This window comes from Chamaea fasciata, unplaced genomic scaffold (assembly GCF_029207755.1).
Source record: "Chamaea fasciata isolate MVZ Bird 193981 ecotype frontalis unplaced genomic scaffold, bChaFas1.0.hap1 SCAF_4, whole genome shotgun sequence".
Classification (NCBI taxonomy): Eukaryota; Metazoa; Chordata; class Aves; order Passeriformes; family Sylviidae; genus Chamaea; species Chamaea fasciata.
Window position 1 is genome coordinate 58,921,623 of NW_027094089.1, and position 19,123 is coordinate 58,940,745.

At 36.5% G+C, this 19,123-nt stretch overlaps 1 protein-coding gene across 2 annotated transcripts in view; it reads right to left on the reverse strand.

The window, feature by feature from the left end:
* LOC136288481 (DNA excision repair protein ERCC-6-like 2) overlaps positions 1-19,123 on the reverse strand; it is a 55,382-nt gene that overhangs the window by 3,332 nt on the left and 32,927 nt on the right. Inside the window, exons 14-17 of one of the 2 annotated variants that reach the window (XM_066181695.1) lie at positions 17,149-17,301; positions 16,388-16,468; positions 13,868-15,062; positions 13,014-13,168 (exon numbers count right to left, since the gene is read on the reverse strand). In XM_066181695.1, coding sequence (XP_066037792.1) covers positions 13,014-13,168; positions 13,868-15,062; positions 16,388-16,468; positions 17,149-17,301 — 1,584 coding nt within the window. Of the gene's footprint in view, positions 1-13,013; positions 13,169-13,867; positions 15,063-16,387; positions 16,469-17,142; positions 17,302-19,123 lie in introns of those variants that run through there. The other variant, XM_066181696.1, reaches the window with a different exon arrangement.

Here is a 19,123-nt window from a genome sequence, read left to right on the forward strand (position 1 = left end):
ATGTTTGTCTATACTGAATTATCTGTAACACCATTATACATTTCTGTTTTCACAAACTTGGCAGGGAGGATTAGGAGGTGCAGCAAAATAATTGCATTAACATCAAAGATAAAAAAATTTTGACTGAATTACTGAATGCAATGTTTTTCCTACTTTATTAAACTTTGCACACTTCCATTATATCAAGAAAACTTTCACAGCAAGTTCAAAAGAAATGCACACTTTATTTACTTTCAAAGGCATACATATAAGACAAAGACCATGCAAGTGGTTTAGTTGAAGGCAATATTTCTTAATTGAAAAAACTAAATAAGAAAAAGTTGCACTCCAGAAATATCCCACTAAATGCAAGGAAAAAAGTTAATGAAAGTACAATAAAATGAAGTTATGAAGTGCTATTGTGAACTATGGAAAACCCTACAAAATTGTAGCCAGTCCTTCCCGTCTTATCCTTGTTTTCTTCTCCTATTTCCCCTTGATCTACTACACTTACTCTTAACACATTTTTTATATATTGCAATGGGGAAGAAGACAGATAATTAAGTAGTTGTGCAGAAAATGGTTTCTAAAGTATTCAGAAACTACAGGGACTCTTAGTACAACTGAAAAATACCTTTCATGCTCCATTTAGTCTATGATGGTTGCAAACCCTTCTTTTGATATGTACTTCCCTTACTCTTGAAAGAATATATCAAGTCTTAGATTCCAATAATGAGTTTTGATTTCTTTGAATTAAATATTATCTAAGAGGATGCAGCAATCAAGACTCTAGCAAAAATGCTGGACTATTGGCACATTTAGTGTCACACAACTCATTTAAGGCTAACACTCTTCAAGAAGAATGAACATAGGTATCAAGCAAAAATTTGTTACAATGCAGCAGTAACTTCCACTTCAAGATTCCATCTTGAATCTACAACTCTTGGATCTGTTAGCTCTCTACGGCAATCTGTCTCCTGATGCCTAGTTACAGCAGTTATTTAAAAACAGTATACAACTACCAAACCCAATTTTTGTCTGTCTTTGACAGTACAAAACTTCAGTATCTGTCCTTCCTGTAAAAGGCATAAAGAGGCAGCTCTATATTCTGGAGCAAGGAATGCTAGTCCATGTATATGCATCATCAGACATGACTGAGATGACTGGACACCTTTAGCCAGTAACTTCCTTTTCTTTAGTCCTTCAAGCAAGGCAAAGGACCGTATGTTTCATTTTTATAAATACAGGAAGATGAAAAGGTATGGGAGAGTAAGTGGCCAGAAGCTGGGAGTAAGATGAGTAGAAAGGAAAGGAAAACAGAGATTCAGGGATACTTGTTTTTCAAGCTGTCTCATGTCTCTGGCAATTTGTTAAGAAACCAGACTTGGAAGATAATGAACATCCTTCACAAGCCTGAATCTGAAGCTGAAAATGTTTGCATAATTATTCTTCAGCCGTAGCTGCACTGTGTTCAAGTACATTCCTCTTTTTAGTGCCTAATTACCCAAAGTATCCCTACAATAACTATCTTGCCAGATACTGACTTCCAGTCATCAATAATCCCTCTGACTTGCCCCCAGTGTAACAACCCCTTTCTCCTTAGGCATGCACGAAACCACTGCTGTCAGATTTCCAGGATACTTATCATTGCACAGTTTCATTGTTTACATTTTTATAATAAACAAGAATAGCCTTCTAAAACGTCTAGTTGCTTTGCACTCGCCCCATAAATACAAAAGAAAGAAACACAGTAAATTCAGTATGACTGACTTCTTAAAATGCATCTTAAAAGCAAGTAACAAACCATTATGCCATACGTGTAATTTATTTTTTCCACTTCTCGCAAAACGTGAGAAAACTCATGACTTTCCCAATACATTGTGACTTGAAGTTGGTTTTGGATGATTGGTATTATTTTGATGATTTGATACTGCATTCCAGTGCCTTTATCTGCACAAACTACAATTCTAAATTATTTCAAATACTCTTTTTCCCCTTTGCAGTTTTCTTTGTGGTTTTTTTTGGTCTGGTTTGGAGGTTTTTGTTCGTTTGGGTTTTTTTCCCCGGCAGCTTTTCCAAATATATATATTTATTATTATGATCCTCCTATATGCTATTGCTACATATTGTTTTTATTTTATGGATGCATCTCTGCTGTCAGGACATACACAAAGTAGCAAGAAACGTTTGATACTTGACTGTCCATTCTTGGTCTTGCTTCCTTCTTTTTTCTAAACAGACTGATAGAGTAGTTTGAATTGGAAGGCAATTGTCTTTTAAAGGCAATCTGTACATGTACATGTCACACAAGAACTTCTTCCCACATTATTCTGTATGTCAAGGAAGACAAATAGTAAGAGTGTCCACATAAAATTTCATGCAGGTTCTTTAAAAATGAGGTCCACATGGTGAAGACAATGAATACTATTAGCAGAAAATGTATCTACTTTCTCAGGATTCTTAATTAAACCAGAATTACTTTTCTACTTGCAAAGAACACACTACTGAACAAACTGTACATCAGAAACTTACGGTGAATTATAAATTACAGTTTGAAATGAGCCCGAATCTTACAATATTTCAGAATTATTTCTGATGTGGACATTAGCTTTCCCTTTGAATTTAGCTTTCTTAATGGAAAAGCAGTCTCTGAATGAATACATTTGCTGTGGTAACAAAATAAGGCTGTAAAATGAGAATTACAAGTAATGTATAGGCAACAGTCAGTACCTTAAATGTCTTAGAAAATGAACCTAACCTACCCTAAAATTTTAGAATACTTTATGATAACGATATTTACATCAAGCTTTCTGAGTTAAACAAAGTATGTTGGCTATAACTACAAGTGTATCTAATATTTGAATGTATTCCAGCAGACTAACAGCAGAAATATTTTTCAAGTTATAAAATCTGTTGAACAGGAGCACTCTTTGCTGGGTTAAGAACTGGCTGGATGACTGTCTTGCATTTTGTAAAGAACATGTTATTCTATTCCATCTGTTGAAACTGGGTGGAGCAGAATTGCTTATCTTTGCCCAAATGCGTTAGTGTCACTTATCAGATGGTGCAGTGTTACTTATTTCTCTTTATTGTTCCACTACCCTCATGGGGATATCTTCTGCTAATGAACCATTCAAAGCTCGCCAATGACATGACACATTACATCATACTATTGCAAGATACTCCACACAGGGAGGATAAGCCCAATCATCTTAACCCAGATAAAAAGGAGCCACAGTGCCACCAGGTATCCAGTTTTTCCACCGGATCCCAGGAGGAAGACCGCACCCATCTCACCATTACTGGACCCTTTTTCTTCAATGAGATCATCTCTACTACAACAGAACCACATCTGCCACTCCAGGAGGGCTTACTTTGGACTGCTTCCAACACCCTGACCAACAGGGTGTCAGGTTGTATTGCTGACTCTGTCAGGGTTTTCTAGGATTTCTTGTTTGTTTGCTTGTCTTCTGTTTGACAACATTTGTATTTTTGTATCACTGGTAAAGAACTGCTACACCTATTCCCAAAATCTTTGCCTGACAGCCTTTTAATTACAAATGTATGATAATTTGGAAGAGGGGGGAGGGGCTTACATTTCAAGGGAGACTCCAACCTTCCCTGGCAGATACCTGTCTATCTAAACCAAGACAATGGCTGGGCCCAGAGAGTGGTGGTGAACGGTGCTGCATCCACCTGGTGGCCAGGAACCAGTGGTGTCCCTCAGGGGTCTGTGCTGGGGCCAGTTCTGTTCAATATTTTTATTGATGACATTGCTGAATGTATTGAGTCTTTCATTAGTACATTTGCAGACAATACTAAGCTGGGAGCGTGTGTTGATCTGTTGGAAGGTAGGAGGGCTCTGCAGAGAGATCTGGAATGGTTGCACAGATAGGCAGAGTCCAATAGGATGAAGTTTAGTAAGTCCAAGTGCTGAGTCCTGCATTTTGGCCACAATAACCCCCTGCAATGCTATAGGCTGGGGACAGAGTGGCTGGACAGTGCCCAGGAGGAAATGAACCTGGGGGTTGTTGTGACAGCAGCTGAACATGAGCCAGCATTGTGCCCAGGTGGCCAAGAAGACCAGTGGCATCCTGGCCTGGATCAGGAATGGTGTGGCCAGCAGGAGCAGGGAGGTCATTCTTCCCCTGTACTGGGCCCTGGTGAGGCCACACCTTGAGTGCTGTGTCCAGTTCTGGGCCCTCAGTTTATGAAGAACATAGGGACATTTGAGCACATCCAGAGGAGGCAACGAGTCTGGTGAAGGGCTTGGAACACAAACCCTCTGAGGAATGGCTGAGGGAGCTGTTGAGCCTGAAGAAAAGGAGACTCAGAGGTGACCTTATCACTGTCTAGAATTTCCTGAAAAGTGGTTGTAGCCAGGTGGGGGTTGGTCTCTTTCTCCAGGCAGCAACTGACAGAACGAGAGGACACAGTCTTAAGCTGCACCAAGGGAAATACAAGTTGGATATCAGAAAGAAGTTTTTTTATGGAAACAGTGATAAAGTACTGGAATTGTCTGTCCGGGAAAGTGCAGTCATCACCCCCGGATGTGTTAAAAAAAACGACGGGATGTGGCACTCGGCCATGGTTTAATTGAGGTGTTAGGGCTTGGTTGGACTCGATGATCTTGAAAGTTTCTCTCAACCTAGTGATTCTGTGATTTATTATGAACCCAAATTACTCCTCCAAAATATTACACAAGCTCCAAGATAACAATAAAATTAAAGGTGATAAAATTACACAAATTTTAGAGTAAAATGTAGTCATTTCCCCCTACATGTCACATGTAGCTTTACTTCATAAACAGAGACAAGGACCCTCCATAAACTCTAATCTTTTGCTTGGCACTGGAGAATTTACCACTATATCATGAGATCAGATTGCATCCTCTCTATTTCACATTTACTTCTGAGTCTGTTTCTTCTACAATCAGGTAATCTTCTAAATCAGGCAAAAATTTTTCATTTGGAGCAATCTTCCTTAAGTTTTTGAACATTTACATAGAGTAACTCCCATAAGGCATATAATTGTCTTCCACCAAAAAGCTGAACTTGAATCAATAGAGTTACTAGTACTGGTGAGAATGAGAGGAGATACTCAGTCTGTCTCAGAATTCAAAGCTTAAGGTAATTGCTTGTTCCAACAGAAGCTGTGGACTTGCACCCATCTTCCTTCACCCTCTCAACCTTCCATCAAAGAGTAGGAAAACCAAAGGCTATGCACATACATCATAATAAAAACTCCACTACAAGCTTCAAAGAATGCCACATATTAACTCACTACATTATAAAAACACAACCAAAAGCAGAATAGTGGAATGGTTAATTCCACTGCAAACTGAACCAGTAAACTCAAGAAAGCAGCATTACAGGCCAATCATTTGGAAACAAGTACTTTAAAGTTGAGTATTTCCCCATCCTAGAAGAGCAAGGACAAAGGCATGTTATCTCCCAAAAGCCTACCCTTTGTAAACAACTATCTAAACTTGCTGAATCTAAAAGCTGTGCAAACACACTGCAATCAGAGTTCCTACAACTGACAGAAAGTCTTTGTTTAAATAATCTACAAAATGTCAATGTAACACAAATAAGATAAAGCAGAGTTCTTAATGACACAACTTTTGTATTTACAGTATTCTCAACAGTACTTAAATCTGCATTGGAGATAAAAAGGGGATTGTTTTTTCCTAGGCTGACAGCATGCCTTGTTTTCCCATTTACACCACATTGCAATAACATAAAGAGGGGTTTACCATTAATCCAGGTTTTACTGCAAAGCATCTCGTTATTTCTCTGTCAAACACCGGCAACAGTGCCAAATGTCTGTCATCCAATTCAGGGGATTAAGCCTTCCTTTACAGTGCAATTCTTGTACAAATTTATAAAAATACAGATAAAGTTTCTTAGAGCTGGTCACAGTTATATTTTGGCCTGAATTCGTGCCGCAGAGGTTGAATATGACAGCTGGCAGGAAGCTGAGGGGAGAATACATCCTCCCCCTTTTTAGTCACCACATTTCTGTTGCCATAGTGATTAATCCTCAATTGAATGGCTGTCTTTGTACATTTCTCTTCAGTAAAACTTAAAGTAAACTTAAGTTGAAAACATGCAGTTGACAGAAAAAAAGACTTCACATTTTAAACAGGTACAGTACAAGTTCTTGTACTAATACTTGTGCAGATAGTAAAAAGTGCAAACTCACTCTAATGTGCGACATCATCAGTTCTTCAAATTGCTTAGTATTTCCTGTTCCCATCTTCCATCTTTTTTGTGAAAAGACAGAAGCCTTCTCCAAAGACTTGCCCATGCTCACACAGCCCCCCCTCCACACCCTGGACTCCAATTGAAGAAATACTACACAAATTCAGCTGTATAAGAACTAGAGAAAGACTATCCCAGACTTCCATACTGTGAAAAACATTTAACATAAGCTGGTTTTGCCAATTAACACAGAAATTAATCAGGAAATTCATTAAGAAATGCAGTCATTTAATTCAAAATAGACTAGAAACATTAGAATAAGATATTTAAACCTTGCCTCTGGGAGGTTTCTCTTTCTTATAGTAGCTAATAAAAAATTTCACAAATAAAAGTTTCAGTGCAAGCTACCAAAAAACCTAAAGATATAAAAAGCTTCTGCACTGAAAATCAGGTTGCTTTGGAACCTGGAGTCCACCAGGAAAAAAAAGACCACAAAAATCAAAACCTCTGAAAATACTTAGTAGATGACTAAGGCCTTACAGAGTTTGTTAACACTTCCATTCTTTCCCCAAAATTAATGTCAGAATAATTTTGAGCAAAATATCACATGAATTACTCAAGACTTTTTTTCCTCTTTGAAAGGCTGAAGTCAATGTAGGTCTCCTCTGAAAATTACAGTCTGGCTTTGCACCATATACAGTCTACAAGTTCATTTCACATGTTTGCTTTAAGAAGCTTTTGTTTTCCATATGATTCTTTCTGTGGTTACACAAGATAGTTCTTTTTGGTTTCCATTTATGTTCTTAACATATAGTGATGTAATAATAGAGACAGCAATCTTCCATTTTGTTAATGAAAACAAAATGTTTAAAAAGTCCATTTGCACAATACTTGAATTTCAACGCAAGTGCAGAACACAGATTGCTCAATGTCATCAAATCAGGCTAAACCCAACAAAAAAAATCCTGGAAAAAACCAAGTTATTTATTTATTCCAGTAGACTAACTTGCAATATAATCTTCCTCCCTCACAGTTGTATACAGTAGACTGGAAACCCTTCCTGTGAATAATCTTCAGTGAAGCGGCACATCAAGTGTGTCTTGTTGTCATGAACAGCTCTCAGTAACTTTTACTGGAGAGGCCATGTGGCACACTGAATGACATGCATTTTCTACCTCAAGGTGTTTACTGTAGCCTCGTGTGATTCTCCCTGCATCATAGCATCACAAATAGAAACGAAACTCACACTTTAACACTCATGACTTCTCAGCAAAGATTATGAGTAGCATGAGATCTCAAACTGCACAGAGACACACCTGACTACTTTCTGTGTCACGTAGGCTCTGGGACATGCAAGCAAAGTTTATAACTATAAAGGAAGATAAGATGTACTATTACACACTGTAATCCATATCTCCAAAATTTCTTCAGAAACAGCTGTCTGCCACACTTCTGCATGGAACAGAAATCCCTGGCTTTGTTTTGATTATCGAGGCTCTAAGTACCTCCAAGTATTGACACATCAGTTCCTTCTGCATAAGAAGTACTCTTAAAAATATCAGCTCTTTGAGGGAAGACTGTCATACTGTTCTGTGATGCATCAAAAGAAGTGTGGCCACAGCTCAAGGCAGGTGATTCTGTCTCTCTGCTCTTAGTGCAGAGGAAGGCCACAAAAAAGACTGGAGGGACGGAACACCTCTCCTATCAGGAAAGGCTGAGAGACTTGAGATTATTTAGCCTAGAGAAGAGAAGACTCTGGAGAGAACTTACCATGACCCTTCAGTACTTAACAGGGGTCTGTAAGAAAGATGGAGAAAGGCTATCTAGCAGGGCCTGGTTTTGATCTAGGTAAGACACAAGGAAGAAGACTTTTTTGCAGTAAAGATCATAAAACACTGCACCTGGCTGTCCAGAGAGGTGATGGATGCCTGTATTGAGTCTGACTGAGGTAAAGCTCACAGTCCTTACAGTGCTGTGCTTTGCACTGGTAGCTGAATGGGTGTTAATAACAGACCAGTGTTTTAGCTACTGTTGAGCAGCGCTCTCCCTCTGACATTCCTTCCCCCACCAAAGGGGACAGGAGTGGGCAAGACCCTGGGAAGGGACACAACCAGGCCAGCTGACCCAAATTAGCCAAAGGGATATTCCACACCATATGACATCAGCTCAGATATATAAGCTAAAAGAGAGAGGAGGAAGGGAGGGCATACGTGAGTTTTCAACGTTCGCCTTCTGAAACCCGACTTCCCAGGAAGTGTACGAACATCACTGCTGCTGGGAAGTAGAGACTGTATAGCTCTTTAGCATGCAGATCTCTGCTTGTTTCTTTCTTTTGCTGTAATAAAACTGCTTCATTTTCATCCTGCTGGTCATTTTCCAACTTACCCTCTCCCCTGTCCCAGCGGGGAAGGGAGTGATGGAGCAACTGAGTGGGCATCTGGCACCCAGCCAGGGTCAACCCACCACAATGACCTATCCCTGGAAACCTTCAAGGTGAGGTTGGATATAAGCAACCTCATCTAGCTGATGATGTCCCTGCTAATTCCAGGGGGTTTGAACTAGATGAACTTTGAGGGTCCCAATCTATACTTCTTATGTATTTTCTTCTCAAAATCTACAGCAATCCAATACTGAAAGTCATGGGCTACGGTCAGAATAGACAATCTTCACACAAAGGATAACTACATTCAATACAGGAACTATTGGTATTACAATATTTTTATTATATTTCTAATTCTAACCATTCTGCATTTAAGAGGTATCACGCCATATCTGTCAAAAAGCCCCAGTTAATCCTAGTCTTTTAAGTACTTACCTCATCATACTTGCAAAATAAACTATAAAGGAATCTTTACTGCTGTAGATGATTATTTATGAAAACCCATTCTGTAACAACTTGGCAATGTCTTTCTTCACTGACAACACTGTTTCAACTCACCTAACAGCTAGAACATCTTCTATTTTTATGCAATTCCATGGACTTCTGTGATAAAAAGAATATGTTCCACAATTTATTTTCCTTTCTTCAGGATCATGTGATAAATGTGATAAATATGACTAATAATCATATCATATCAAACTATGGTTCTCTTGCTTGTACAATTAATGCATAGTTTATACTGTTACATTTATTACTTCTGGATTTTATCTCACCTTTCAGAGCTGCTAAGTTGTGAGAGAGTAGTTATGTCTTGTTTCTTGATGGCATAATTTATATTCTGGTTGCTGTTACCAAACTCTTGTTTCCAGAGTCAAACAGTACTTGTAGAAATACAGACTGAATAAGCACTCAGTATTATAAATGAGAACATTCTAGCTAAACTAGTCAGTTAGCAAAATTCCTTTAAAAACCATATATAGACAATACGACTGCACTCCCCATCAGCTCTGGGAAAAGAAGAGTAAAGGGCTCTGCAGTCTTGAATCCAGGACTGTTATGGAACCTGGAGAACGAAGCAAGCAAGAAAAAAGAAATAGTAGTGCGACCTATTTCTCATAAAAAGAATTTTGTTTCCTTAAGCCTTTAAAGGTGTAGAGCAATAGCAGATTAAAATAACATGTTCTACCTGTTCACAGAAAAGGTACCTAGGATGTACAAATACTAGGCCAGGTAAAATTAAGGACAGACTGAATACTTATTACTGGATAAAAAAATAAGTTCCACAGAAGTCCACAGTTTAAAAGGTTAAGAGAGACTTGACTGAGAATTACACTAGTGCCAACTGTGCAGATCTAAACTCAAGGAAAGAAAATATCACCAAGGTGAAATCTGAGGTAAGAAAAGGTGTTCAGGTCTTAGACTTTTCTTATAACCAATTTAAATACAAGCTTGTTAGTTGCTAATGTTCTTAGGATGTTCTACATACCTTCAGTTATCTTTTGAGGAACAAGACTTGCTGCCTCCCATCCCTTCTAACCTGGGTCTCAAGGATCTCCTTTCCATGGAACCTCTCTCACTTTCAAAGAAGAAATCTCACAGGTTTTGCAGCCTGCTCCAGCTTTAAGCAGTTACTACAACTTAAGCAACTACATTAGTTTCCACAATTCAACAATAAATGAAACACTAATAAACCTGATTTATACTTTTAGCTACTACAGGTAGACAACTAGGAAGAAAACACTGTTTTATAGTGCCTTCCAGGAACTTGTTTTTTCTGTTACTTGTACTTACATAATTTCCATAAATTGGCTACTGAAACTAAAGACCTGACTTCTAAAAGTTTAAGAGAAGTACTGAACCCAAAATGTGATTAGATGGCTAGCCAATAGCAAGAAATCAACATGTCAATGTTCTTACAAGGGGTTTTCTTTATTAATTACTTTAGCTTAATGTATTGCTTATTATCCCTGTCATTCCAGATTTCTATGTAAGCTTGAAATAGAAATGTCAATCTTCCACCAAGATTTGTAGGAATTTTCTATTTCCCAATTTACAACTCATCCAATTCAACAGAATACTTCCATTTTTTCAAAATTCTTGAACCTCTTTCACAGAGATTTAAGTCATTGCTTGAAAAACGTATTTAATTTTTTTTAAGTCAAAATGTATTATTACAGACTGCTTACTGAGTGAAATTGTACAGCAGAAAGATAGAGTTGGCATAGGTAAAATGAACAGCACAAAGGACATTATACTTTTTGGTACTTAGCAGATCTGTCTATGAAATGAAAATAATTTTTCTTGATCACTTCTACTTAGAAATAAAATAATTCAATTAACTGTGCTTAAGATGGGACATAAATATTGTTAGAGCATAAATATTATTCAGGTGCCTTTGTAATGCTATCACATAAAGCTTCAAGATAAATACACTGTAAAAAAGCTTCTAATTAAGAATCTAATATCATTGATACCCACAGCCAACAGAAAGAGCTACCCAACATTTCTGAGAAACTACTAGACCAATGATACTTGAAATCTACATCAATAGGAAATTTTAAAACTTCTGACAAAACTTTATATTTCTTTCAATAACTATCAGTTTCCAATTAACATTCCAACATTCAAAACTGTAATTTTACTTACTGAAAACGATGATGGAAATTTAAATGATTCAGCTGTATTTTTAGTATTACACATGATGCTACTTTAATCTACTGATTTTTTTTTTTTTAAGTAGCATTGTTTATGATAAAACAAGTAGATGCTCAGACAGTGAATGTCCTAACTTCATTTCATGGCAAGTAAGTGAAAAATGACCAGCAAAGCCTGATGGCTAGAAGCACAACAGTGACCACATTTTTCCACAAAATCCCTTCAAAGGAAATACAAAGTAATGAAGAAAGAAAAACAGTAGCATAAAATTCTAAGCAGAGAACCTCTCAGAGTTGTCTAGAAAGCTCTCTTTTTAAGCAGAGCACAGAAAGCTCAGAATGCCACATTTAAGATTAGGCAGTCATCTAGATTTTATTTCTACATTAGTGCCTTTATGCAAGTGAGTAACAGGAAGTGAAAAAAGAGGCAGCTTTCTCAATAATTTTTGATGTTCTTCTTCCTACTTAGCTCTCCAAGAGGAGTGATACTACTGTTGCTTCTGCCTGAAAAGTGCATATCTTAAAAAAACTGACTGACAAGTTAAACAAGAGAAGTTAATTTGCAATACTTGCAGTCACATAATTCTACATAATAAGCTCTAAGTTACATGAACACCACAAACTACTTTTGAACAGAGGTGGATCAATAGACACCTAGTGAAAGTACTCTCTTCAAAGTTTTCTTTCATTTTTATTTGGTTTTAATAATGTTGTCAGCCATTGTCAATTGGTAAGTACCCTCCTACAGTACTCTTGAGTGTTTTTGACTGACTTTTCTGCTAATAAGGGACATACTAATCAAATGCATTACAATTGAAAAGGTCTTACTTTTACTGGTTTGCCTGGTTTGATCTTCCCAGTATAAAAATTCTTGGCAACTCTGCTAATGGCTTAATTAAATACAGTACAACAGCACAGGGAGAAACTCTTTTAGCCACTGAGGATGTTCAACACCGCAGAACAACACAGTTGTATGTCTACAATCTCTGTAATGATAGCTAACATGTCGGTAAAGACTAAGCTGCACATTCATCAATTACTTATTCTGTGCTTGTGGTTCATCTTGCAAATCAGTCTAGGAATCTGCAAATGTTTACTACAAAGCAAGTACGTTATCAAGTACCCAGACAATCAGAGCAGATTAAAACCACTGTGCAATAAGAACAAAAATCTGGAAGCTGTACCTGAATTTATTCCAGATTTGTGTGTATTCCAAAAGCAATTAAACAAGCTACAGGACCAACAAAAAGCATTAAACATATCTGTTGCTGCAAATAAGAACTCCCAGTAAACTCTAGTTCTATGTTTAAGACATTAAACATAGATAGTTTGACCCAACCATAGCAACTGCATATGTTCACCTCCTAAACAGAGTGTGCAAATTGATTTATGTTCAAGTTTCTATGCTACAGGGGTTCCAGAACGCACTGTGACAACTGGATTTTTGTAAAGTGGATCCAGGACAAACTGAAGATTTTGCAAGGCTCAAATCAGAAAAACATGGCACAGAATTTCATTTCAAAAACCCAATCTTTAATCTTACCATTTCTCTCACAGAAAAATCCCAGAGGGTGCTGTGCTGTTTAGCTCCCAACTCTTTCAAAGCTGGTTAATGTAAAAGCCACCCCAAAAAAACATAGTAATTTATCAGATTTCCAACTGAGCGTTCTCTTCCTCCCATCCTCAGTGTCTTTGATCATTCATAGTAGCCAGTAACAAAAAAGCAAGTTTTTTAGGGCTTTTAAGATGAAAAATGAGGATTAAAAACAAGTTAAAATGACATTTCCAAAAATATACCTTGGCACTACAGACAGCTACATTAGCAGGGAGCTGGGAAAACTGCTTCAACTCAAATACATCTCGTACTGCCCACCGGCTCAAGTGATTTTCAGCGTTGCTGGATCCAACCACACTCTGATTTGAATGAATATATTCCACTTCTTGAACACCATCTGATACGTGATAAGAAAAATACAAAGATGTTGGTTATTCCAAAACTCTCAAGGTACACATTCGCACTGAAGGATACTGTAATTAAAGAAAAAATTACATTAAAGTTGAAAAATTTGTTATGACTTCACTCAGCACCAAGTGTCTCAGTTCTATGAAATTAAAAACAATCATTATGTATTTGGATTTATCCAGATGGTTTATTACTACAATTTCAGTGTGGTTATTTTCAGATGGACAAAGATGTTCCAAAGCATCTATGGCTTAATGGCTGCAACATCAGTGGTCAAAATTAAGACTTTAGGAACCAAGTCATCCATGTGGTGTTTATAACTCCCACACCACTTTTTTTTTTCCGTACATTTTATTTAACAGCCCTGTCAAGACTCTTAAGATTTTACAGATCAAGTATTTAGTTTGTGGATTTTTAATAAATCTTCAATCTCAGCATATTTTGAGAGATGGTAAGAGTTTAACCAAGAATTACAAAGCAGCCTGTCACCCTGTAAGACAGAAAAGTAAGACTAATAAAGAGAAAGATATAGAATGATATTACTAAATAATAACTTAGCAGCACATTTACTACATCCTGTAACAGAAAAACATGTACAGCAAGAAGAACTTAAAATCTGCTGATAATGGTAAATTAGACATATGTTATTACTTTATTTGAAATAAAATAAAATTAACTTAATAGTTACCTAAGTATTTGTCCATTGATTCCATTTTTTTCTCTTGATGATCAAATTCAGTTTTACTTGCATAAGTTCTATGCACAGCATAATTGCTAGACCTCATTTGTCCAACAGAGGTATCCTGAATAGGACACAACATTTTAGGCCCAAACTGAATTCTGTCTCTCTGCTGTTTACACCTATAGCTTTTCTTCCTGGCATGAATTTTCTCAACTGGAAAGTTATCTTCAGAGGATGAGAAGTCATCTATATTCTGAGAACCACTTTCCTTTCCTTTTCGATGGGGCTTCTTTGCTTGTAGCAGAGATTTGGAGACATTATCTAGTTCACTGTTAACGACACATCCTTCCTTCCAATTTGGAAAGCTCGAAGTTCCCAGCTTTCTTGATTCAGAATTATGGGAAAGTTCAATATCGTCAGACTCATCACTTATGTCACTTGCTGCTTTCAAATCTATGTCATTCTTGATGTTTTCAAAAGACATGGCACTGCTGAAATTTGACTCCGTACAGTGGAATCCAAATTGTCTACTGTTTCCCTTAAATCCAAGCGCAGCTTTTTCTTTTGCTAACTCTTCACATTTTTCAGATATTGAGCTATGTATTTCAACTTCTTCAGTAAGCACTGGTTGCTGGCAGACTTGAACTTGGGTAGGAAAGATGATACCATCATCCACTTCAGAACTACTTTCAGTTTCCATGACTATATCACATTGTTTTGAAATGCCTCGATCGTCACTTTTTCTGTTGCTTTTCTCCTCAGAGCCTGATAAACCAAGCCAGTCTGTACTATGCATATCTTGTTTATCAGTTCCATTTGGAGAAAGAACAGCTTTCTCATGCTCCAAAACAGGCACACTGGCTTGACATTTCTGAAAACCACCATGCTTGCTATTTGCATTTTTTCTTTGGGTGTGATCATCAGAACTTGAATAATGAGAGTTATAATTATCATCCCCTCCTTTGGTAGTTTCAATTTCTCTCTGCAACAACTTAGAGAATCCACACTGCATTAAGGAAAGCTGTCCTTTTTTTACCATAAAATTATTTTCATTGTGTGGCTTCCTTCTACCACATTTTATCACAGAACTCTCCAGAATATCATCATCACTGAAATCATCCCAAAAATCAGTTTCTTCTCTTTTTAATTGTGCTTCAATGCTTTGGGGATCTCCATCTTCTTGACAGTCTGGTTGTTCACACTAACAAAAAACCAAAAAAACAAACAAACAAAAAAACCAACCAAACAAAAAAAAGCACCACATGTTATTTAACATTAATAGCATACACAACATGCCTAACTCCAAAGCAGTGTAAAAAAAAGTGGATTTTCGCTGTTACTTAAGCAAAAAAATATGCAAAATAATATTGCAAAATGCAAAGTAATTCATAATGAGAAATTACTGAAGTCTCTGGCAGCACAATATTCTTAGTAGAACAACACTGAAAATAACCAATAGTATTATGTAATTGAGACAACATATGGGGCACACTGCTAAAACAACTTATGCCTTCCCAATCCACATCCATATTTTTCAAGTTTGTACTAATCTCATTGCTACTTTTCATCTTTCAAGGGTTGTCTGGGAGATGACTTTGTGATTCAAACCTTAACATTGTGTGTAATGACATTCATAAGAAAAATAAGTATCAGTGCAGGGGTTAACTTCCTTGTATATGGGGGCTAACATTCCACTCTAAAGTTCATCAAGGCCTACTCTAATCAAAAAAAATTAGGCCCAGGCAATCTTAAAACATTTTTACAGTTAACTAAAGTCCAGAACATAGCTCTGAAACTGCACAATGCTGAGATAAGAATTATGATAGTGTGTAAATGGAAGTCGGAACAGTAAATACCAAAATGTTGCGCTCAAAAAGACATTTTAAAATTAATATATTAATCCTGATATAATTCAGCTTATCAAAAAGCATTTAACATAAGCTTAAAATGTTTCTGTTTGTCAGCAAGTCATATGTGAGATCATGACCATCCGGTTATGTATTACCAATATGAGACTGAGATCAGTGTAAGAGCACACATTAAATACTGACATTTACTCACAGAATTTACTTCAGTGCAATCTAATCTAATGATAACTTTACTTTAAATACCTGAACATGGCACTCCGTCAAAAACATTCCTACAAATGCAATGCTCCTATTAAAACTGACCTTTGCTGAAAAAAAATAATAAAATAAGATCCTATTCCAGAAGGAAACCATGAGATAATTACATGCATTAAAAAAAAAGACAGTATTGAACAGACCACTGTTTTGGTGGGAATCACTCTCTGATTGTCCGACTACAACAACTAAATAGCCCAGGACTTCTAGAGTTCCACAAAACCTGAAGCTTTCAATCATCTAAACCAACCATACTCCTCTCCACAATTCCCTAAACAAAATCTTCTAAACAACAGGGTAAAAGTATTATCAGCCTAATGACATACTGCCCACATCTGCCACTGCAATAGTGGGAAGTAGAGGCCTGTCATACTCTGGTCTACAGTTCACAAAGACATCTCACCTTTTCTGAGCTGCATGAAAGATTCTCTTCCTTCAGCCATGTAGTTGCTGTCATAACTCCTGCTTCTACTTGTCCTTCCCTCTAAAACAATCAAATATGTTAACATAAACAGACACAGTTTTTATTACACACAAAGACAAGTGCAGGAAAAAGACATTTGCTTCTTTTTTCAGAAGCGTAAGCACCAGAAGTAGAATCAGCAAGGTCCAGACTAAACTCGCAGCAGAGGAAAAATAACAAAATAAGGGGAAGGATGGAAAGAAGAAGAAACACGGAATAAAGCTGCAGTAAATTTGAAGATGTAAGCTAGCTGCAGCAAACTTTTTTTTTAAACAGTTATTGACACCCCAAAAAGTACTCTAAAGAGGTTAATGTGATCAAAAAAAAAATTTTTACGATAAAAATTCTGGCATAAAAGATCAGTCTGAGTAACTGATGAACAAAAGGTATCTGTGCACAAAGCTGCATGAAAGTATCAAACGACAAGTTATGTAGTTTTTATACAAAATATATATACTAGGCAATTCATGAAAATTATAACCCAAGCTTTTTCCATTCTTGAAGTTTGAGAAATTTATCTGGTCTGTTATCAGAATGAGAAAGGATGCCTATTTCATGCAAATCATTGCACACAGACAAGAACTGATTAAATTCCACCATTGTTTTATATTGTTTCCATTAAAAATGATGACCAAAAAGTCTCATGAAGAAAGGAAAAATGTAAAACTAATATCCAGAAGTAAAAGGGTAGTACTTCACACCTCCAGTATGTCTTTGGTAAGACAGGACCCATGAGTCCTAAGTTTGAAAAGGTTATGAATCCCAAAAAGCTCTCCTTGATGTTCCTTTGATCCTTGCACTGCCTCGAAATACCGCCTGGCATTTTCAGTTCCAATCACTGCACAGTGAAGTTGCTGAAACAGAACAACACAAGAGATTCCAGAAGTGTTTGCTACAACAAAATGTCAGAATTTCCTGGCACCCACACAGCTTTAGCTGGAACAAGCAGAAATTCCTAAGAGAGGATTTTTTTTAATTTCTCTGGCAGATGTTGGTATAATAGATTGTGGTATAACACAAACCTGCTTGGCTTTACTGAATTAAAAAAAAAAATTGACTATGTGAAGACTTTTACTGCATTCTTGCCTATTATCAGATACCTACTATACGTATTACTGACACTGCTCTATATCTTGACAGCTTAGCTTCCACTATTCTAAATAGTATTTTTTGCACCTTCCTTTGCACTGTATATTTACTTGCTGAAGGAAAGCAGTCCAAGTACAGCCAAAAAACCCCAACCCTCAGACTTTTAATTACTGTTTATTGCTGCTTATTCTATTTAAAAAATACAAATCAATTTTAAAAAAAAAAAGAAAAAAAAGAAAAAAAAAGAAGAAAAAAGGAAAAAAAGAAAAAAGAAAAAAGAAGAAAAAGAAAATAGAAAAACAGAAAAAAGAAAAGAAGAAAAAGAAAAGAAAGAAAAAAAAGAAAAACATTTATACGTCCTTTCAAGACTTATACATGCTTTTTGGAAATGCAAACAGACAATATCCAGGTCTTCTCTTTTTAAGAGATCACCAACTCCAAAGATCTCTGCAAAGCAGGCTCCCCTTCTTTAGGATTTTGGTGAATATAGTTCGCTTTAATCTTCCATTGCTCATTTTGTTAGCCTGAGACTTTCTGAGACTTCTCCTATTGACACTTGCTGCTTAAACGAATTCTCAAAAGTACTTTGCACAACAGAAGTGGATCTTCTCTAAGCTTTTCCACGAATGTGCATGTAAACAATAAATAAAGTTTAGAAGTGTTTCTGCAATGAACACTCTTTTAAACCTTACTAATGTCCATAGAGCAGTGCAGTTTATGCTTGTGATGTGTTAAAGAACTAAACTATTAGTTTTCATGGTTTTAGACCACTGTTGCTCAAATATTGTTATAGGATTGACCATGCATTATATTTAACTTGCCTTTCTAGTATATTCCAACTACTGAAAGGTCTTATTCTGAGCTTTTGATACAGAATCTCTGAAAATTCCCCAACTACCTATACAGCCCATCACCTACTTCTTTTAATTCTTCTGTAAGTTTCCTCTTTCTTATTTAGATCATTTTGTCAAAAATAAACAGAACTCTAATGACTTTTTGACTTTTACAAAACGCTGACTTTAAGTGAGATAAAAGTCACTGTTACATTTCCAAAAGTAGTATTTTAATGCAAACCATACACATTACTTAACAGCAGCTCAAGATTTGATCTTCCTGAAGATAAATTCCTTTTATGACTATTGCTCTCTGAAATCAGATGACCTTAGAACATTTTTTTAATCTGTCACTTATTCGGATCTGAGGAGTCTAATGACCATCTCTTTACTGCTGCATTTCCCACTCATTCAGCCTCCAACTTCCTCCTTGTAAATAACTCAGCTACAAGAGCTCATCACTGAAGACTCATTAACAACTTTTCATTTTTATGGATAAAATTTCAAATTTTTTGGTTAATTCCTCAAGTCTAATGAAGTTTTCTTCACTATATAGTATCATTCTCCCCCTGAGTCGACCTACTTTTATCTTTTCTATGCAATGCATTCTTCAGGACAACTGTATTCCAATGGTTTTCTTCCTTTCTCCAAGTTTACATGCCTGTAACATCAGAACTGAAAAAAATCAATCATCTCATTTCTTAACTTGCAACTTCTGTTGAGAAAAACATGTTCATTATTTCTTCTAATTTCT